Source organism: Cucumis melo, chromosome 5, assembly GCF_025177605.1.
Source record: "Cucumis melo cultivar AY chromosome 5, USDA_Cmelo_AY_1.0, whole genome shotgun sequence".
Lineage (NCBI taxonomy): Eukaryota > Viridiplantae > Streptophyta > Magnoliopsida > Cucurbitales > Cucurbitaceae > Cucumis > Cucumis melo.
Window position 1 is genome coordinate 25,615,136 of NC_066861.1, and position 22,262 is coordinate 25,637,397.

Consider the following 22,262-nt stretch of genomic DNA (forward strand, 5'->3'; position numbering starts at 1 on the left):
ACTAAAATATTTTAATACCACTAAATTGTAATAATCTATGATCATTTACTTCAAAGCTTAACAAATTTATTGTTATCACAATTTGCAAACAATACCATATGGGTTTTACCATAAATACTCCATTTAAATTCACTTGAAAGATGTATTAGGTGAGAAATGTTTTTTTCTAATACATACGTAGATCACATAACATTTAATCTAAAAAATGAAAGTACGTATTTGATATTGGTTGAACATTGATTTATTTTGATAGATAAAATATAGATTAGAGAGTTATATGAAAACTAATGTTCCATGATGGTCACCTATTTAGAAATTAATTTACTAAGAATTTCTTGACTCTTTAAGGTTGAAAAGTCAGATAGGTTGTTCCATATATTTGTTAGAAGTATCCATAAGTTAACTAGACATTCACAAATATATATATAAAAAATAAAACTATCGTAGCAAATTTGATATTAGATAGACATACCAAAAGAAATTTCATTCATAAAGTTGAACGATATTACCCTATTTAGTCTTAAAGCTTAAGCAAGTATTTAATATATTTCTAAATTTTTAACTACGTCAAAAATGTGAATTCTTACAAAAATTAATTTATATACAAATTTAAACTTTACGAATTTTAAATTTGTGTTTAATAGATATTCGGATTTTTAAAAAATTGTAAAATTAAAAATTAAAAAAAAATTAAACTATACCTTAATCTTGATTAAACACTAATTAATGTAAACTATAGAATAATATTAACTACATAACACAATTATGTAAATTACGTAAGCATTTATCCTAAATCAGAATATAAAAAAGAGGAATATTGTCGAAAATGTCTATAAATTTGACTATACAGACTGAGATGGTTTTTTTAGAAAGAAAAAGAAGTGATGGTTTTGGCCTTTGGAGAAGGATGAAGGGAAGGAAGATAAGAAGTGGGTTTTATTTGGTTCGGTTTATAATCGGTTTGGTTTCCATTTTTCGGTATTTCGTTTTTTTCTTCAACATTTTTTGTCTGTCTTTTACATTGAAATTGAACAATTTTTTCTTGGCATAAATAATAAATGTAAAGAAACCTAATCTATCGGTTCAATTCTTTATTAATTCGAATCGATTAAAATAAGAAAACCAAACCGGATAAACAGTTGAACTTTTTATGAACCAAACCGAACCTATATATATGTGAGCGAGAGAGAGAGGGAGAGGGAGAGAATCTTTTTTGGATTGATTGATTTAATAGAGGAAAAAGAAGGAAAGGCCTTTAAGGCAAAGCAAGCAAAGCACTATCCACAAACATCATCTGCAAACCCCATTAAAACAGTTCAACACAAACAGAAATTCATTCCCTTTTCTCTTTCCAAAATAAAATTAATAATAAAGAAAAAAAGTTATACACATCACTCCCACAATTCACTGAATTTTTGTTCTCAAGATTTTTCACTCTCCACCCATCATCAATGGAATCCTCTTTCTATATCTCATCAATGGCCCAGTTGGACCAAACCAAAAATTCTTCTCTCCAACAAATTCCTAATTCAATCAGAGAAAAATTGCCTAAATTTCTCTTCTTTCTCTCTCTCTCAACTTCCCTGAATCCCCCTCCGATTTGGGTTTTTTCTCCCTTCCCTTCTTAGTTGTCTTCTAGGTTGAGATTTAACCAAAACCCTTCATTCTTTTCGCCCCTTTTTTCCTTTTCCGCCATTGTTTCTCCTTCTTTTCTTCATTCTCTTTTCTGGGTCTTCTCTTTTTTTTTTTACCATCGTTTCGATTTTTTCTCTTTTAATCGAATGAAGAAAGCTCGAAAAGGGGTGGCTGCTGATTCAATGGCGTGTGCTCTGTTTGAGAATTCGATGGTTGGGATCAAACATCAAAGTCTCTTGCAGGATTACCAGGAGTTGCATAATGTAATATTTTCTTTTATGGATTTTTCTCCATGTTTTAATCTCTTTTATCGATGTGTTTGTTCTTCGATTATTGTTGTTTATTTTTCGAGATTGGTTGCTGAGTTTTGAGACTGTACTTGTTGTCCTTGGTTCTAGAAAAGATGAAGATCTTAGCCTGAGAAGGCTTTGAGACTGTATTTGGTTGCTGAGAAAATTTTGAACTGTTGAAATATTTCTTTTGATGTTTGTGTTATTTTCTGGTGTTTTTAAATGCTAAAAGAAAATTAAGCTTATGGGGGTTCAATCTCTTTTTTTGTTGTTGGCTTGATCGAGGATACCTCAAGTGGTTACCATTGACTAAGAGATCATAAGTTTTAAACTTTTGGCCCCATGTGTTCCGTTTTTCCCTCAGTGTAGAAGTGATAATTAAAAGTGCTTTTAAGTCCTTAGAAAGTTAATCCAAACATGCACTAAATCAGAGCGATTAATTTGTCTCCTGTGTTCAAGTTTGAAGTAAATATGACTTCATGTCATTGGTTTTCTGTAATAGGGTTAGTTGTTAGTTTTAATGTTGATTGAGATTAGTCTAAGAATTCAATACACATTGCTTTTTGTATTTGTTTAGTAGTGAAATATTTGAATTTATACACTTAGCATAGTTCAACGTGGATACCCATTATATTGGTTTGAACATGATCTGATCACTCACAATAACGAAAATACAATCTTTGGGAAGTCGGGGTGCCCTGTTTGTTTTAAGGTTTCATTTTCTTTTTTACCTTATGGTTGATGGATGGAATTCCTGCTCTGTTTTACTTATAATGTACTGCAGAGACAATGAGGGTATAACTTGTGAAAATATTTTACATAGAACTTGACCAGTTGAAGCATTTTCATTTCAGGAAACAGAAGCCGTGAAGAAAAAACTACTGATTGCGAAGCGGAAAAAAGCGACCCTTTTGGATGAAGTTCGGTATAGTCTAGCATGACTCTTCTCCTTTCCCTCTATCTGTGGGTTTCTATCAGGTATTTGCTAATGTTGTTAACTGAGGCCTGTTTATTTCTCCGCTCCTTTAGATTCCTGAGACATAGATATGAATTGTTGAAGAACCAGCCTGCAAACATTCAGCCAAAGGTTGGTTTCAAGCTTTCACGGAACCTTGAACTCAGACCTCCCATCGTGAAGAAAGAAAAGAGTTCACGAAAAAGAGAAGCTTCTTTGAAACCGCTAGCTCAAGCTCATGACTTAAACCAAAGGGGAGGAATCTACAATGGGATTGAAGCCTCTTCTCGAAAATCTCAGTCCTTTTTTGACCTAAACCAGAAGTCAAATACATGCAGCAAGAAGGAAGTCATTATGAACAATTCTTTTCCTACTTTTGACCAGAAAGAGAGAGTATACAGAGCACATGAAGCTGCTGCCAACAGGAACATGACCCCGGTTTTCGACCTTAACCAAATTTCGGTACCTACCATGACTTCGATTTCAGCTTCTTTTAGTTAGAAATGTTCGACTTTTCCGATTACATTCAAATGCAACTCTCGGTCCTTTAACATCTGTTTCTTGCTTCAGAGGGAGGAAGAAGAAATGCAAGCTGGTTTTGAACCACTGAGACAGCTGGAGGACGAGTCGAAGAATATCTTTCCAAGAAGCGAACACGATGCGAAGAACAGTGACTTGGTGTTATCATCAATGTGTAGGAATGATGACAATGGATCAAACAGAGCGGGAAAAAGGAAGATCTCATGGCAAGACCAAGTGGCTTTAAGAGCATGAAGTCCTCTCTAATTGAAAGAATCATTGAGGATCCTTCATTTGCTTAGTTTGCATAGGTGGAACAACTCTGATTCCTTGAAATTCCATTATTATTATTATTATTTTTATAATTCACACTCGGCTCAAAGGGAGAAAATTGTGACCATCAATGTTGAATGACTTTCTAAGTGCTTAAAAAAGTTTAACAAACAATTTTTAAGCACTTAGAAAGTCATTGCAGATAGATCCTATACTTTAAAAGGATACCTAAATTGGTAGTCATTATTGTGATTGAAATTAATGTAAGAATGTTCGAAATTTTTATTTCTTTCGTCTAATTACTATCTTTGAGAATTGTGAGAATTGTTCAAAAAGCGGATTAGGAATAAAATTGTATACTATATTTGTTCAATATTACAACACTTTAGATCCTAAATGTAGTGATATCCTTTTCTTTTAGAAGTGGTCATCAATTTTCTTTCCTTGTTACACTTTTTGATATTAGAACGTAGACACCAATATTAGAAGCAATTTATGTGTTTTTCCGTGATGATTAATAAAAAAATTGTATACCATATTAGTTTTAAAGCAAAATATCAATTATGGCAACAATTATTACTAATATAATTTAGGATTGTGTCGATGTTAAACATCTGTAAAATATAATATGATTAATGTTTTATTGGTATATATGTATATAATATTTTGGATTTAAGTGTTCGAGATAATTAATATTTAAATGAACACTTATAATCATTATAATCTTTATAAGAACATTTATAATCTTTTAAAATGTGTATTTTAACACTGTTAAAATTTGGACATAACTTTGATTGTTTTTTGAAATTTAAAGATATTTTAACCAAAAAAAAGTAAAATTTAGTGATATTTTTTATAGTTTAACAACAAAAAATAAAAATAAAAGTAAAAGTATATATTAAAAAAAAACTTCAAACCATGTAAAGACTAAGATGATAATTTAAGTTTTTAACCTAAAAATAAAAACTAGAAAACTCTGTTTGCGTTACTGTTACCGTTTGCGCCGTCGGCTCGATGGCTTGGCTGAGCTGGCGTGCGGTCACTTTTTTTTTTTTTTTTTTTTTTAATTTTTATTTTTCAATTTTAAGATATAGCCTAAAATAAAATAAAACGCGGAGACAAACTTGGACTTCCATTCCCTTCTTCTTCCTTTTTCTTGTAGGAATTCTTCTTTCTTCCTTATAAAATTCTCGGACCCTTTTTTTTTTCCTTTTTAATTTTATTTTTCCTTCTGTAGTTCGTTTCTTGATTTAGATTTTCGACAAAGGTAGCTTTTACAGGTTTGTTCCTTCTCTTCATCGTTTACTCCGATTGATGCATTTCCTCTATTTTCACTTTTGGATTGGAATTATTACGATCTATGTTCAATCTCGTTTGATCCATTCCCTAGATGGAAATTATGTCTCTGTAATTATACATAGTGTTTGATTTGTTTGGGAAATTTTGTTTCTTTGTGATAATGTCTTCATCGATTTGATGATGTATTTGTTTTTTTTTTTTTTGGTGGAATCGATATGATTTATGATTTGGGTGTTTTTTTGCTTTTGAGAATTATGATTTGATCAGAGTTTTTCTTATTATTTCTGTTGTTTTGTTTCATTTCCTGCCGTTTTTAAAGATGTGTTTAGATTCTGGTTGTTTTTGTCCTTTTGATTATGTTTTTATTTTTCATGTAGTTGGAAATCAATAGGATTTCAGATAATTCATTTGGTTGCATAGGGATTTGAGGATTGGAAGTTCGGCACTCTATAACTTTGCAGTGAATGATTTGGGTGAAGTTTTTCCTCTTGTTTGTGCTTTCATGCTTCAGTTGCCGCAACCAATATCGCTTTTTGGAAGTCTTGAAAATCTGTAGCTTTGAGCTTGTGTTTAGTTCGCAACTGAAGCTTCAAGGAAAAAGTAATTTCTTTCGATTTTCGTAAAAGGGGGGAAAAAGGAAGTAATTCTACTAAAATTTTCTCCTATGAACTCGTAGGTCACATAGTTGTTATTTGGTCAGTTGACACTCTAGACTATCTTGTTACCATTCCACATAACTCAAAGGTTTTAAGAATAAACTCAATATGGGAATGGTTTCATTAGGATTGCAGAGTCAGGAACAAGAGAGGTTGCTTTGCACAAGTTACATACTTTCTATTCTTAGGGAGAAAAGCCAGTTGTCATTGTTCAGGGAGAAGATTAATTTGGTTGGAAAGATTTATTGTCCTTCTGTCTTTAGGTTGTCATTGGTTTGTTATAATTAAAGTTTCTTGTTTCCTAGAAAATAGAAGTTTTTCCCTATGAGTAATGTTATACTTCATTGTCTTTTATTTTGTGACAAGCAAACAGTGATTTATTGGATGAACTACAGTTAAATTCTGAATCCATTAATTTTTCTGAAATCCATTGTGATTAGAATCATGCAATGCCAACTGAAGAAATTTTCACCAATTATTAAATGAATATGTTTATTTGCAGGGTGTTTTAAATAGATCAAGATGTTAGAGCAGTTGCTGATATTCACTAGGGGGGGTTTGATCTTATGGACTTGTAAGGAGCTTGGAAATGCTCTTAGAGGCTCTCCTATTGACACTTTAATCAGATCCTGTCTTTTAGAGGAACGATCAGGTGCAGCATCTTATAATTATGATGCTCCAGGTGCTGCTTACACCCTCAAGTGGACCTTCCACAATGAGCTTGGCCTTGTATTTGTTGCGGTGTATCAAAGGATTCTTCATTTATTGTATGTGGATGATTTGCTTGCAATGGTGAAGCAGGGATTTTCTGAGATATACGATCCAAAGCGGATGGTCTATGATGATTTTGACGAAACTTTTAGGCAACTTAGAATGGAAGCTGAGGCTCGTGCTAATGAGTTGAAAAAAACAAAGCAGGTGGGAAAGCCTTTGAACAATTCCAGGAAGCAAGGGCAGGATCAAAAGACTGGATTTGGAGAAAACAAGAAAAGCAACAGTGGTTTGGCAGATGATGGTGATGCTGAGCGTACAAAAGGACATAAGTTGGAGAATGGTTACTCTAATGGCAACCATGTTATAGAATCTAAACTGACTGCTGTCGTTAATGGAAAAGAAAATACAAGTTCCAATGTTGGGGCTTTTGATGTAAATAAACTTCAGAAGCTTAGGTCTAAAGGTGGAAAGAAAACTGATACTGTTGCTAACAAGGGCTCCAAGGAAGAGCCAAAGAAAAAGGTAACGAAGAAGAATAGAGTTTGGGATGAGAAACCCACTGAGGCAAAATTAGACTTCACAGATCCTGTGGGTGAGAATGGCGATAACAATATCGAGGTTTTGGCAGCAGATCAGGGCCAAAGTATGATGGACAAAGAAGAGGTCTTTAGTAGTGACAGTGAGGATGAAGAAGATGAGGAAGGTGACAAGGGTACCAAGCCTGATGCTAAGAAGAAAGGGTGGTTTTCGTCTATGTTCCAGAGGTAAACCTTTTTATTTCATGCATGTTTTTTATTCATAGCCTCATCTTTCTCGACCACTTTGTAGCAATGTAAAAAAAAAGGCTTTGCATTATGGTCAACTTACGCACTTTCGTACCTTGAGCTTTATTTGCAGTAGGTCAATTAATGTTTATCAGACCTTCAAATTCTCTGATTCACAATCTGACATTTTTTCATCTACCATTTATATTTCTAATTTCTTTTCCCCCATATTTCAAAAATTTTCATTGTTGTTATGTTTTCAAAGCAGGAAATTATTAAATTTATATTACATTTGTTATTTGGGCATTTTGTATGTTTTAGCTGGATGGTTGCATCAGGTTGTGTAGATGAGTTCAAAACTTGTGACTTACATTTTGCATGCACTAACAGGCCTTTAGGACTGCCATTGAGTAACAAAAACAAGTTATATTCTATGGAAACTCTTTTGGACTTTTGATACTAAGACGAACCTATGTCTCTATGTGTGTGTTCTATATATAGAATTTTAGAAATGAAAGTGGTCTGGAGACTATCTTATTATTTGTGTTCTCCATAAAGCAAGAGAGACTGGAGAGAGGTATCATAAAATGACAATCAGAAATTCCACCTTGTTTTTATGACTTGACTTTTTTTTTTTCTTTTATTACTTTGATATGTCAATTTAATGTGGGATTATCGTCAATCTTTTCCCTTTTTGTTTTCTTTCTTTTAAAATCTTTTTTTGGTACTTTCCTGTTTCCAGTATCTCAGGCAAGGCAAGTTTGGACAAGGCAGACCTAGAACCGGCTCTGAAGGCTCTCAAGGACAGGCTTATGACAAAGAATGTGGTATGTTTTCTCTCCATATTTATCTTATCATCTCTTGTTCGTAACTTTTGGCTGCAACTTAACAAGATATTTCCTGGTTGGATTTTAGGCTGAGGAGATAGCTGAGAAACTTTGTGAATCAGTAGCAGCTAGTCTTGAGGGAAAGAAGCTAGCTTCTTTCACTAGGATTTCTTCAACGGTCCAGGTACATCTTTGAGTAGCCCGTGTCTAATATGTATTCTCACCTACTTCATTTCTTATTGAATTGTGTAAGTGACCAAGAACCTTGCTTTAATTTCTCATTACAGGCTGCAATGGAAGAAGCCCTAGTCCGTATATTGACTCCAAGACGCTCCATTGACATTCTGAGGGATGTACATGCTGCAAAAGAACAAAAGAAGCCTTATGTGGTAGTGTTCGTTGGAGTCAATGGAGTTGGAAAATCAACTAATCTTGCCAAGGTCAGGCCTCCTCCTTGCTGCAGAAGTTTGGTCCATGTGTTTTGATATCGCTTTTGATTAGAGAGCTCAATGTTTTAACTTTTATATACAGGTGGCCTATTGGCTTCTGCAGCATAAAGTTAGCGTCATGATGGCTGCTTGTGATACATTTAGATCTGGAGCCGTGGAACAGCTTAGAACTCATGCTCGTAGACTTCAGGTATATGATTTCACATTGATATTCTTATTTCAATTTACATGATTTTGTTTATCAGGACTCATTCGGTCCCTATATTTATCCTTGATCACTTTCAGATCCCTATATTTGAGAAGGGTTATGAGAAAGATCCTGCAGTTGTAGCTAAAGAAGCAATCCAAGAGGCATCCCGCAACGGATCAGATGTAGTTCTTGTTGATACAGCTGGGAGAATGCAGGTTTGTTACTTTTCTTATTATCCAAAGTTGAAGTGATTGTATCTTAAAATAGTTGGTAGTTTTCTAAATATTGGATGCAAATTTGTGTGAGCATATGCCAATTGTTAATTGGCAAGGTTGTAGGTTCAGATCGTCGTATCCATATGTGTTGTATGAAGTCTTTGAATATTCACTCATATCAAAACCTGTTACAACTCTCAGGATAATGAACCACTCATGAGAGCTCTCTCAAAGCTTATCAACCTTAACAGTCCGGATCTTGTCTTGTTCGTTGGGGAGGCCCTCGTTGGGAATGATGCTGTCGATCAACTTTCGAAGTTCAATCAGGTTTTGTTTCTATATACATACGTTGCATTTTTCGTAATCTTACCTATTCAACTAGCTCTCGCCCTTACTCTCTCTCTCTGATTCTTGTCACTGCAGAAACTAGCTGACCTATCAACTTCACCCGAACCCAGACTGATTGATGGTATCTTGCTCACTAAGTTCGACACCATCGACGACAAGGTAAATAAATTTAGGAACATTCCTAGCTAACAAGGGGAATCATAATCAACCATTTATCAATTGATATAACACGTTGAGGTTACTTGCAGGTTGGAGCAGCATTGTCTATGGTCTACATATCTGGAGCACCGGTGATGTTTGTCGGCTGTGGACAGTCATATACCGACCTCAAGAAGCTCAATGTCAAATCAATCGTCAAAACGCTTATCAAATGAGAGGCCCGTGACAGTACAAACACTCCCTTAGATGTATTGATGATAAGATTTATGAGTTTGTTTGTGTTGTTTAATTGTCCCCTATGACCACCCAATGCCCATATATAAACACACATTATTAAGTCTATGCACTCAGTGGTGTAATGTTATCCTCTTTAGTTTGTTGGACTGTGGATTGTGGATTGTGGATTGTTTTTCCCCCTCTCTTCCCATGGCTTCCTCTCTTTTGTATATGAGGTTGGCTACTTTTTATTTTTTCCCATTTTCCATTTTAATTTTGTGGAGTTTTATTTTTTTTTTCTTTTTCTTTTTTTTTTTTTTTTGTTTTTCTCTTAGGACTCATTACTTAAGTATGATCAAATATATTTGACATATAAGAAAGGTACATTTAACTTTTTTAAGTATAGTATCCGACCATATGTGGAAAACAACTATGAGAACTTAATTTTGAGAAATTCACTTGTTATTCTATTTAATTTTTCACATTTAAGGTTTTATTTTAGTTATGGTACTTTCTAAACTTTTGTTTTGACTTGGTTCCTTTGAAGATGCAAGTGGCTTTTAAATTTTGGTGATTGAATCTTGACTATTAGAGACTGGAGGTTATTTTGATATAAAGTCAAGTAAGTCAAGTTTACTTTAGGTGTTATGAATAAATACTGTAGAACCAAGGGGTTGGAATTATATTTTTTCAACCTTTGAAGAACATTATACTCTTGAATTCCAAAAAATTTTCAATAGAAACCTTAAACCTTAGACTTTCCATTGCTTCATTGGACACATCTAAAGGCACAAGTAAATTTGATTGTCTGAGTTGTGAGAAAAAAGAAATGTTGAAAGGAGCAAGTTTGGGTTCTTGTTATACTGTCTTCTTTTTTCTTTTTTTTTTTTTTTCCCTTTTATGTAGATGTTTAGCAAATCTCTAGAATTAGTACCAAACTTCCACAAGAATGGTTAAAATGAAAATTAAATACCAAATCCATAGCATAAGGTTTTCCTCCATAAAAAAAAACCCAAAATTTTACATTTAAAGATATTAACTCCCCATGGAAACACAAGTGATAGTTTGAAGTATATCATGAAAAGAATGTTAAATTACAGAATCTAAGCTCTAAACTTTGAAATCATGTACTTCTAATTAACTTTTGCAAGTATTTAATAAGTTATTTATAGAACTCAAAAGAATATCGAATAATTTTTTTAACTCTTAACAATTTTGAAACTTTCGAACTTTTACAAGTGAAAATTGATAAAGAAGAATAAAAAATAGATCATCCACTACAAAATCCAAATAAAGGTGAAGAGTAAAAAGGAAAAGCCAATCCCCTCTCCCTATGCAACTCTAGCATTGAAGAAATCTAATCCTCTGGATGACTTTTCCTCCCAATTGAAGCATTAGCGATGAGTTGAAAAAGGAGAGATTATAATGAAGAAGGAGGAGAGTCGGTAAAATTGGAACGCCTACAATCACAACTGCATACACTTCTAGATTCTTTTACTACGCGTTGGGACCTCCTCGTATGAAGCTTTATATTCACCAACTTGCCACCAATCTTCACCGCAACAATTGAAAAACGGCGGTTAAAATATTGATGTCGATATTCATATTTATATTTCAAATACTATATGAACATTTTCAATCAAACATAACATCAATATCAATGAAACTCCCCAATTTAATATATCAAAGTATATTTTAAGCTTTGATCACACTCGCATTCAATTACTTCACCTCAAAAATTTGCTGAAACTGTAACCAAGCTGCCAAACTTCTTTTCATTCTCAGAAGCACTCCTTGCTACGTAAATACTGATTTGTAACCTTCAATTAGCTACCGTCAACACTATTTCAAAACCCTCATTGATTATAGTATTTACAATTTACTACAATTTTTATTATCTTACGTCTACATGTTTATTGTTTCTTTCGCAAATTAAAATAGTTTACACCTCAAAGACATATTATTATAACCCAAACTAAAATAATTTATACTCAAAACAACTATTATAACCAAACTACAATAGTCTAGGATTGTTATAATTGATTCCTTGCTAAAAACATCGCCTTCTTGATTTCTTCGTAGAAGAAAAAGGAACACCCACATGTGCTAGTAGTTGGACTTTGGTTGGCAAAAAAGTTTGTTATATTATACTAATTCTGGATGAACATAATGATTTTAAAATGATTAAAACCACTTTCATCTTATTCAAATTTACTCTAAAACAAATCTTTGACCATTCAAAATCACTTTTAACGTTTGATTTTCAAAATTACTCTAAAGGCATATGTTTTGAAGTGATTTAAACATGTAAGAATAGCAAGCATGCCCTTCGACTACGATTAGATATTTGACACAAGACAAATAATTGTTAACCTCCCAAGATCAGGACAAGTAGAGATAAAGGATGAGAAGCTAACCATTTTCCAAGCCAAGTCTTCCGGACCCATGGGTTGAGCTGGATTGGAGTAAACGAAATGTCTTGATAACTGACAGATGCCATGAAAGAAGAGAAGAGATTAGTTTCACGATGGGAGGCGAGCCTAACCCCAAGCTAAGGAAGTTGACCAAGAAAAAAAAAACTCTTCCAAAGGGCACAAAGATAATAAAGATTGCAAATGTGAGCATGAAATTCACCCAAGAGCGGTAAAAATAATAAGATGCTTGTTAGAATTAGTACTTTTGGAAAGAATAAAATATACTTTTGGAAAAAATAAAATATAAGATTTTATTTCCTAAATATTTCCTAAATCTTTTCCTTTCTTATTCCTATTGTACTCTATTTATACTCCCTTTGTACCTATTGTTTTTGTTCATAAGAAAAATAATAAAAACTAAAGTATCGTGGTTTTTCTCCCGGTTCTCGGGTTTCCACGTAAGTCTCGGGTTGTTGTTAATTGCTTTCAATATGGTATCAGAGCAAAGCAATAACGAAACCCTAGAAAATAACCTAGGAGAAACCCAGATCGAAACTGAACCCGTCACCGCCGCCGCCATGGAGAAACTGCTCCAGAACCTACAGAAACCGCCGATCTACCCAACGGGAGTGGTTCCGCAGCCGTACGCGTTGCCGTCTGACCAGAAGTTGATTCACGCGCCGCTCGTGTCCGGCGCGTGGGCCCACGCGCCGCCGCCGTTTCACGTCACCGCCCATCCCGTTCCCTTCTACGCGCCGTCGGATGTCCAGCCGTCAAACCCTTCCGGCCATCCGCATCCTCATGCGCCGTCTACGAGCTCCGGACAGCATCCCTCAACCGTAAATTTGTCAAATCAGTACAGTAAGCAGCAGCTGTACGTTGACCCTTTACAGCAACCGCTGTTTTCTGGTAACAGAATTGATCAACCCCAAAACAGATCAGACATTGAAGCGGGCGAATCTTCAACGCATTCCAAACCAACCGAGTTGCCGATGTATTCCAAGAACCCGGTAACTTCGTTCCCTAATTCACAGTCAAATTATATAACTGGCTCTTTGGGTTCGTCTACAGGGAATTTTTCAGGCGAAAAATTAAATGGTCAAAATTATTTTTCTTGGTCCCAATCAATAAAGATGTTCCTCGAAGGTCGATACCAGTTCGGATTCTTAACTGGAGAGACTGTACGTCCTCCACCAGGAGACGCCTTGGAACGACTCTGGAAAGGAGAGGACTCACTTATTCGGTCCATGCTGATTAATAGTATGGAACCACAGATCGGCAAGCCTTTACTATATGCAGCCACAGCAAAAGATTTGTGGGATACAACTCAGACCCTTTACTCGAAACGACAGAATGCCTCTCGGTTATATACACTGCGAAAACAGGTCCATAATTGCAAACAAGGGACCCTGGACGTAACTACCTATTTTAACAAGCTCTCTCTCCTCTGGCAAGAGATGGATTTGTGCAGAGAGACAATTTGGGACACACCAAATGACAGTACACAATATGCTAAACTTGAAGAGGCTGATCGTGTTTATGACTTCCTTGCAGGACTTAATCCCAAATTTGATAATGTTTGTGGTCGTATACTCGGACAAAGACCTCTTCCCTCGCTAATGGAAGTTTGTTTTGAAGTCCGCCTGGAAGAGGATCGCACTAATGCCATGGGTGTATTGACTACCCCTACCATTGACTCCGCAGCCTTTAGCGCTCGGTCCTCAAATCATGATAGTGACAAGAATAATGGGAAGTCAATTCCTGTGTGTGAGCACTGCAAGAAACAATGGCACACCAAGGATCAGTGTTGGAAACTCCACGGTCGTCCCCCAGGAGGTAAGAAACGGTCGTCCAACGAGAAACAGAACTCAGGACGTGCCTACATTAGTGAGACTACACCTGCTAGCACTTCTCAATCAACTGATCCTACTGTGAGCCAGACCAAGACTCCGACTCTGGGTGCCATTGCTCAGTCAGGTATGCCTCAGTTCCTTGGGCTTATTAGCGTTGATGGGAAGAATCCCTGGATCTTAGACTCGGGGGCTATAAATCACTTGACAGGTTCTTCAGAACACTTTATCTCATATGCCCCGTGTGCCGGTAATGAAAAAATCCGAATAGCCGATGGCTCTCTAGCTCCGATCGCTGGCAAAGGACAAATAGTTCCCTTTGACGGTTTTGCTCTCCAGAATGTTTTGCATGTCCCTAAACTGTCTTACAATTTGTTATCTATAAGCAAGATCACTCGTGAGTTGCATTGTAAAGCTATCTTCTTACCTGAATCGGTTTATTTTCAGGACATGAGCTCGGGGAGGACGATTGGCACTGCCCGGCATAGCAGGGGACTTTACATCCTTGATGATGATACCTCATGTAGTAGTTTGTCTAGGGTTAGTTTACTGTCATCCTACTTTAGCACTTCTGAACAAGACTGTATGTTGTGGCATTTTCGACTGGGCCACCCAAACTTTACATATATGCAACATTTATTTCCCCACCTTTTTTCTAAAGTTGATGTCTCTTCTCTATCTTGTGATGTGTGTATCCGGGCAAAACAACATCGAGTCTCTTTTCCCTCACAACCATATAAACCTACACAACCGTTTAACCTCATCCATAGTGACGTTTGGGGTCCTTCCAAGGTCACCACCTCCTCGGGAAAGCGGTGGTTTGTAACTTTCATTGATGACCATACCCGTCTCACCTGGGTCTACCTTATCTCAGATAAATCCGAGGTTCCATCCATTTTCCAAAACTTCTATCATACTATCAAAACACAATTTCATACAAAAATTGCAATTCTTCGAAGTGATAATGGTCGGGAATTCCAAAACCATAACCTTAGTGAATTTCTAGCCTCCAAGGGGATTGTTCACCAAACCTCATGTGCCTACACTCCTCAACAAAATGGAGTGGCCGAACGAAAAAACTGACACCTTGTGGAAGTAGCCCGTTCACTTATGCTTTCCACTTCCCTTCCATCATACCTGTGGGGAGATGCTATTCTTACAGCTGCTCACTTAATCAATAGAATGCCTTCTCGTATCCTCCACCTTCAGACTCCCTTAGATTGTCTTAAGGAGTCTTACCCCTCTACTCGTCTTGTTTCTGAGGTTCCTCTTCGTGTGTTTGGGTGCACCGCCTATGTCCATAATTTCGGCCCTAATCAGACCAAATTTACCCCTCGGGCTCAGGCCTGTGTGTTTGTTGGGTATCCCCTTCACCAACACGGTTATAAATGTTTTCACCCGCCGTCTAGGAAATATTTTGTCACTATGGACGTTACTTTCTGTGAAAACCGACCCTACTTTCCTGTTAGCCATCTTCAGGGGGAGAATGTGAGTGAAGAGTCTAACAACACCTTTGAATTTGTTGAACCTACTCTTATTACCGTGTCTGACATTGATCCTCATCCCATAATCTTACCCACAAACCAAGTTCCCTGGAAAACATATTACAGGAGGAATCTCAGAAAGGAAGTTGGGTCCCCTACTAGTCAACCGCCGGCTCCAGTCCAAAATTTCGAACCTCCTCGAGACCAAGGTATGGAAAACCCTACAAAACCTTGTACTAATAATACAATGAGTGAGAATGACAAGTCTGATGTTGCTGTTCTTGAAAATATGGAAGAAAAGAACCGTGATGATGAGACTGAGGTTAGAATAGAAACTAGTAACGATGAAGCTGAACAGGGTCATACAAGAAAACTTGATGAGTATGATCCCTCTCTTGACATTCCAATTGCATTGAGAAAAGGTACCAGATCATGCACTAAACATCTCATTTGCAACTATGTTTCCTATGATAATCTCTCTCCACAGTTTAGAGCGTTTACAGCAAACCTTGACTCTACCATAATACCGAAAAATATCTACACTGCTCTAGAGTGTCCTGAATGGAAGAATGCTGTTATGGAAGAGATGAAGGCTCTCGAAAAGAATAGAACTTGGGAGATCTGTGCTCTACCCAAGGGACATAAAACTGTAGGATGCAAATGGATATTCTCTCTCAAATACAAAGCAGATGGTACGCTTGATAGACACAAGGCAAGGTTAGTTGCAAAGGGGTTCACTCAAACCTATGGTATTGACTATTCAGAAACTTTTTCTCCAGTTGCTAAATTGAATACTGTTAGAGTCCTGCTATCTGTTGCTGTGAACAAAGATTGGCCTCTATACCAGCTGGATGTTAAGAATGCTTTTTTGAATGGAGACCTTGTGGAGGAAGTCTACATGAGCCCCCCACCAGGATTTGAAGCCCAATTTGGTCAGGAGGTGTGTAAACTCCAAAAATCTCTATATGGTCTGAAACAGTCTCCGAGAGCATGGTTTGACAGATTCACTACCTTTGTCAAGTCCCAAGGGTACAGTCAAGGGCACTCTGACCATACTTTATTTACAAAGGCTTCCAAAACAGGAAAGATAGCTATTCTAATTGTTTATGTGGATGACATTGTTTTGACTGGAGATGATCAAACAGAAATCAGTCAACTAAAGCAAAGAATGGGTGATGAATTTGAAATCAAAGACTTGGGAAATCTGAAATATTTCCTTGGAATGGAGGTGGCTAGATCAAAAGAAGGTATTTCCGTGTCTCAGAGAAAATACACCCTTGATTTGCTAACCGAGACAGGTATGTTGGGATGTCGTCCTGCTGATACTCCTATTGAATTCAACTGTAAACTAGGAAACTCTGATGATCAAGTTCCAGTTGATAAAGAACAATATCAGCGCCTTGTAGGTAAATTAATTTACTTATCCCATACTCGTCCGGATATTTCCTTTGCTGTGAGTGTTGTCAGCCAGTTTATGCAGGCTCCCTATGAGAAACATATGGAAGCTGTTAACAGAATCCTGAGATACTTGAAAAATACACTTGGTAAAGGGTTGATGTTTAGAAAAACAAATAGAAAGACCATTGAGGCATATACTGACTCAGATTGGGCAGGATCTGTTATTGATAGAAAGTCTACATCCGGTTATTGTACCTTTGTTTGGGGCAATCTTGTAACTTGGAGGAGTAAGAAGCAAAGTGTTGTGGCCAGGAGCAGTGCTGAGGCTGAATACAGAGCTATGAGTCTGGGAATATGTGAGGAAATTTGGCTCCAGAAAGTCTTGTCAGATCTTCATCAGGAATGTGAGACACCATTGAAGCTTTTTTGTGATAATAAAGCCGCTATTAGTATTGCTAACAACCCAGTGCAACATGATAGAACTAAACATGTTGAGATTGATCGGCATTTCATCAAAGAAAGACTTGACAGTGGAAGCATATGCATTCCGTACATTCCTTCAAGCCAACAGATTGCTGATGTTCTTACCAAGGGGCTTCTCCGACCACACTTCGACCTTTGCGTTAGCAAGTTGGGACTCATTGATATTTACCTCCCAACTTGAGGGGGAGTGTTAGAATTAGTACTTTTGGAAAGAATAAAATATACTTTTGGAAAAAATAAAATATAAGATTTTATTTCCTAAATATTTCCTAAATCTTTTCCTTTCTTATTCCTATTGTACTCTATTTATACTCCCTTTGTACCTATTGTTTTTGTTCATAAGAAAAATAATAAAAACTAAAGTATCGTGGTTTTTCTCCCGGTTCTCGGGTTTCCACGTAAGTCTCGGGTTGTTGTTAATTGCTTTCAATAATGCTAAAATTAATCCATTGCTGTTTTAGAAACTCTTATGTGGTTGAAATGTAATTCCAAAAAGGCCCCAACAAAGAAATAGCCATAACCTATAGTAATCGATTATGGACACCAACTAGGGTATCTCAGTTGAGGAACAAAGATCATTCAAGATGTAAAACACCAAGTACTAGAATGATATATGATCCACCTCGCTTAGCCGCATACCCAAGAAGAAGTGCATAGAAAGTTATTCGAACCAAAAACTTTGACAAAGCAAGAAATAGCACTATAAAGGTATTATTAGAATTACTTATATTTTGGAGGAGCTACACACCTTGGCGAGATTTTGTTGCAATCTTCTGATATCAGCAGCACTAAAACTCCTCAAATATGTTAAAAGCCATCCTGATTTTAGAGCATCGCTAGAGGAAACAAATAGAGCGATCTGCAAGAGGAAAATGCCATTTAAGTTCTAGGACATCAGAGAGAAACGTTCCACAATTCTTGCATACTCTTTCGCAACCTATTCAGTAAGAAGAAATCATGCTATTGACAATATAGTCTAGATAGACAAACAATTTATTAATTCTTTATTTTTATTGAGTTTAGTTGAGATAAATGTAAGCTGGCCTGACACTCACGGATATAAAAAGAAAATTTTTCTTTTACTGCTTTCCAGAAGTTTTTTGATACGATTTTGGTTGAACTATGAAATTGAAATTTCAATTTTGTATAACCAAAGATTATATCAGTTGCAATATTTTTAATGTAAAGAAATGTCTCAAATTCATTAATGTAACAGCAAATTAAATACGTTACCAATAAATATTAAAAAGAAAGTGACACTGATACATCAATTTACCTTCCTGTAATCAAGTATTCCTTCAAATGGAAGCTCCAATTCATCACTAACAATGACAGGAATGCAGCCGCTGACGATAGCATCAAACAATCTGGCAGATGATGGTGTGTCGCCGGCAGGACTTAAGCAAAAGATGGACCTGGAAATGGAAGAAACGTTGGACAATCTGAAATCTGCAACGGTAACAAAAGAGAATGCAGAAGAGGTTAAAATAAAAACTTAAATATTACTTGCGCATTCCAGTCTGAGCTGCAGCTTTCCCTCCTTCTCCAGCCGTTCCTTCTTCTATTAGTACATCATCTGCACCACTTAGCTCTCCACCAAGTTTTGCCCGTATCTTTCCTCCCTAAGAGTAAGTAGAATAGTCTATCAAGGGCTGTGCTTGAATTATGATTCTAGTCTATTACCAAAGCACTCATCCATCGCCAGCTAAGTTTAAATTTTACATGGCTGTATTTGGTTCCGTTTAAGGAATCAACTCATAACTTACCCAAAAAAGTTCATGCGTCTCACTAAAGAAAGTTCATACATCTTACTATACATTAAACAAATGCATAAGAAAAAGTGTGAAGTGCAGAAAATTCTACCAATATTTATCAAACAAAACTTACTGCATTTCTTTTGAGCCGACCACGGAAAAAGAGGAGTATGCTTCTCTTTGATTGCTGGTTTGCTAAGCATTTGCTGTCACATAAATCAACATTTGGAACATAGGGAAGTATAAGGTCCTTTTCCAGATAGACTTGTCCAGGCTTGTACCTAAAGATATTGGGTACATGTCATTTAATCAAGCTTCAAAAGAACATCAATATCTTCTAAGAGGTTCTATCATGTTAATTCTCTACCAGTTCCCCGTTGAGTCCATATCTGGTAGTAACCAAATGGCATTCTTCATAAATTTTCTAACGGTCTTAAAAGACCATGGATGATGAACTGGAAGTATGTGATCCCTGCCTTCAGATCGCTTCCATGCAGGTTGATCTGTCACCCATTTCAGAGCCTCCTGGATCCACATGTAAAAGTACATCAATGCTTTATGGAGCACAAACAAAAGTACTGTATTTTGAACAAAAATAAAATTCCAAAATAATCATAATTAGCACCAGGAAATAGAAATTGCACTGAACGTCGAATTTCATTTTGGAACTTTTCGGTCTCAGTGAACCCTAAAGTTCTGATACTTCAAAATAAAAGAACAAGAAATCAATCTATTAGAGCCATGATCAGATCGGCTAGCCTCTATGACTGGACCAAGCCAAACTTTCATTGCCAAGTGAGATAAACAAATTCAAGTACTTAATGGGTTTAATGAATCCATGGTACTCCTTATTCCTCAACCACTAGGATTCTCAAAAGTTCACCTCAACATAGGGCCACCCTAACCAATCAACAACAATTCCAAATCCCACAAAAGTCCTTTCCTTTAGGCTGCTCTCTTCTAAGTATTGGGACTATGCACATATCATGGTTAACTATTATTGAATACCTTGGTCATTGTAACTATTGGTGATATATAATTAAATTTGCCTTCAACCACCAGCTTAAGCTTTTGTGTGAATTGGCAGTTTAATATGGTATCAGAGCAGGTGATCCAGGGAGGTCCTGTGTTCAAGCCCTTGCATTGTTGTTTTCCCCCAATTAAAAATTAATTTCCACTTGCTGGGTCTTTCAAACATTTCAGCCCACAAGTGAGGTAAAATTGATTTCCACTTGTTGGGCCTTTCAAATATTTCGCCCACAAGTGAGAGGGAGTGTTGGTGATATATAATTAAATTTGCCTTCAACCACCAGCTTAAGCTTTCGACCACCAGCTTAAGCTTTCGTGTAAATTGGCAGCATTTAGTTTCAGAGCCAACAGGATCTCTTCCTATCCTATACAACTAATGGGAATCAGCTTGGCAACTGTATCCTCCCTTAAAACGACTACCTGCTCACATCTAGAGATTGCTCGCTTTAGAGCAGTTCTTCCCCCTCTTCTGATTAATTAAATAAATCCACTTCCTCCTTAAAGAAAAGACTAATATGATATAGGCATGACATGCATAACAACTGAAAAAAATAATAAAAGAAAACCTTGGAAGCTCACTCACACCCTGTAAAGTGCTTTGCACTGTTGTTTCTCCAACAAGAAGAAGCTGATAGTTGTGAAGAAGGGAATATAGAAGAGATCTGCTTCCTCCTGCCGATGAACCCTCACCACACCTTTCAGCAGTCTCTCTGACTCTGGAGCGATTAAGTCGGCCCACAGCCAGTAATCAATAGAGTGCTACAACAGAAACCCATTTTTGGCATTTTATTTACGACAAATAGAAACTTGTAATTCTGAAATAAATACTTAGGTATATGGAATACTAAAACTGCATCTATACACAACGAGCAAGAAGCTCATAGAGTTCTACATAAGGCTCATCACTTCATAACATCAACAAGAGACGAGATAAACGTATCTAACATGAATATGCTACAAAAAAAGTAATCCACTTTCAAACAGTAGAATCGTCTTATGTTCTCTGAAATTTTAAATGAAATAATTTGACCTCCATAATTGATATCAAGTAGAATAATGTTATAAACACCGTTTTCAGTCCACGTAAGAAATGCGATTCAAACAAGTTCACTCGTTAAGTATATTATATATACTAGATTAACAGTCCTAATCTATTAATAAAACTTCGAGTCAATATAAGAGCATCTCGTATTCAGATCAATAATGGCATTTTCGGTCAATTAATATTGATAATTACAAAACAATGTAATATTGAAAATCACTCGAGAACAATGTAAATTCTCGAAGCCACAAGTGAGGTAAGCATAAAATTCATAACTAAATACCTGTTCAATAAGGCGGTGGACGGGGCTGCCATTGGAGGTGAGATTAGAGGTCTCTCTGTAGGTATTCCTGAACGTCCAGAGCAAATCATAAGTGAATTTCCACGGCATTTCATACACATAAACTCTAATTGGAGATCCCAACGGATAGTACGGATCTCGAACCACCCGCTCCATTTCTGCCTCAGAAAGTGCCTCATCGAGCTTCCTTGAGGCGTCTTCAACATCTCCGGCAACAGGAGCGGTGTCATCGCGTAGCGGAGGGGATTTAGGAGCCTTGTGAGTGAGAAAGTGCTCGAGTGAAACGACGAAGGAAGTTTCGGGTTTGAGAGAGGAAATTGGAGAGTGGAAGGAAGTGGGATTTGGATTGGGATTGGAAGGAGATAAGAAAACAAGGATGAAGAGAACGGAAAGAGCGAGAAGAGAGAGTGTGAAGAGGAGAAGAGGAGATCGATTGGATCTTTGGATCTGAGCAGACATTGATGATGAAAATGGAAGGTTTCTTCCTCTCATGGTGGTGTTGCGTTGTCTTCTTCAAACTTCTTCCAAATTTCTGTTTTCGCTATGAACAAATGTGAATTTTGAAGAAATAACAAATTAAAAACACAGCCAATCACCTTTTTTTTCTTTTCTAATAATTTTAATTACAATTTTGTTCTTCCAAATATGTTTTCGGAAAATTATTTAATTTCTAAAATTATTTATATAGTAAAACATCACAATTTCTGTGTAATAAAGCACGATGGATCCAAATAGACCGCAACAATACTCGATCTTGATATTTTTGTTCATTTTGTTATATTTAAAAATAGTTTCTTTTTAGATAAAATATCAAATTGGACCTCTCTATTTTGTATTAATTTTAACTCTAAACTAATAATGATATTAAATTAAATTCTAAACTTTGTTAATGGTATTAATTTAAACCTTAAACTAAAAATTGTATCAATTTATCTGAATTTTACTTGTGCATCAATTAAAACTTGAACGTATGTAAATAGATCAATCTAAACCTTCCA

At 36.2% G+C, this 22,262-nt stretch overlaps 3 protein-coding genes across 7 annotated transcripts; 2 read left to right on the forward strand and 1 right to left on the reverse strand.

Moving 5' to 3' along the window:
• The first annotated feature begins 1,215 nt into the window (after positions 1–1,215).
• Positions 1,216–4,053, forward strand: LOC103493683 (uncharacterized). The gene is made up of 4 exons (XM_008454544.3): positions 1,216–1,898; positions 2,780–2,850; positions 2,955–3,342; positions 3,451–4,053. Exons 1-4 carry the CDS (start codon positions 1,782–1,784, stop codon positions 3,652–3,654), a joined length of 780 nt encoding a protein of 259 aa, XP_008452766.1. The 5' UTR covers positions 1,216–1,781; the 3' UTR covers positions 3,655–4,053.
• Positions 4,054–4,783: 730 nt separating this feature from the next.
• LOC103493693 (uncharacterized) lies at positions 4,784–9,783 on the forward strand. Of its 3 annotated transcripts, none has more exons than XM_008454562.3 (11): positions 4,814–4,952; positions 5,349–5,444; positions 6,130–7,105; positions 7,848–7,932; positions 8,021–8,116; positions 8,220–8,372; positions 8,464–8,571; positions 8,667–8,786; positions 8,988–9,113; positions 9,210–9,293; positions 9,383–9,783. In XM_008454562.3, the coding sequence occupies exons 3-11, from the start codon at positions 6,150–6,152 to the stop codon at positions 9,506–9,508; spliced, it is 1,854 nt and encodes a 617-aa protein (XP_008452784.1). In that variant the 5' UTR covers positions 4,814–4,952; positions 5,349–5,444; positions 6,130–6,149; the 3' UTR covers positions 9,509–9,783. The 3 variants fall into 3 exon arrangements, with proteins under 3 accessions (XP_008452777.1, XP_008452784.1, XP_050940586.1); XM_051084629.1 differs by having other exon boundaries at positions 4,831–4,952; positions 5,349–5,571; XM_008454555.3 differs by lacking the exon at positions 5,349–5,444 and having other exon boundaries at positions 4,784–4,952.
• An 863-nt stretch (positions 9,784–10,646) lies between these two features.
• LOC103493707 (probable arabinosyltransferase ARAD1) lies at positions 10,647–21,825 on the reverse strand. Of its 3 annotated transcripts, none has more exons than XM_008454574.3 (9): positions 21,247–21,825; positions 20,507–20,680; positions 19,260–19,417; positions 19,026–19,173; positions 18,645–18,760; positions 18,415–18,553; positions 17,887–17,997; positions 11,927–11,995; positions 10,647–11,061 (listed from the first exon to the last, which is right to left on the reverse strand). In XM_008454574.3, exons 1-9 carry the CDS (start codon positions 21,754–21,756, stop codon positions 10,930–10,932), a joined length of 1,557 nt encoding a protein of 518 aa, XP_008452796.1. In that variant the 5' UTR covers positions 21,757–21,825; the 3' UTR covers positions 10,647–10,929. The 3 variants fall into 3 exon arrangements, 2 of the variants coding, with proteins under 2 accessions (XP_008452796.1, XP_050940587.1); XR_007820928.1 differs by having other exon boundaries at positions 11,039–11,061; positions 17,863–17,997; positions 21,247–21,811; XM_051084630.1 differs by lacking the exon at positions 11,927–11,995 and having other exon boundaries at positions 21,247–21,811.
• Between the last annotated feature and the right edge of the window lie 437 nt (positions 21,826–22,262).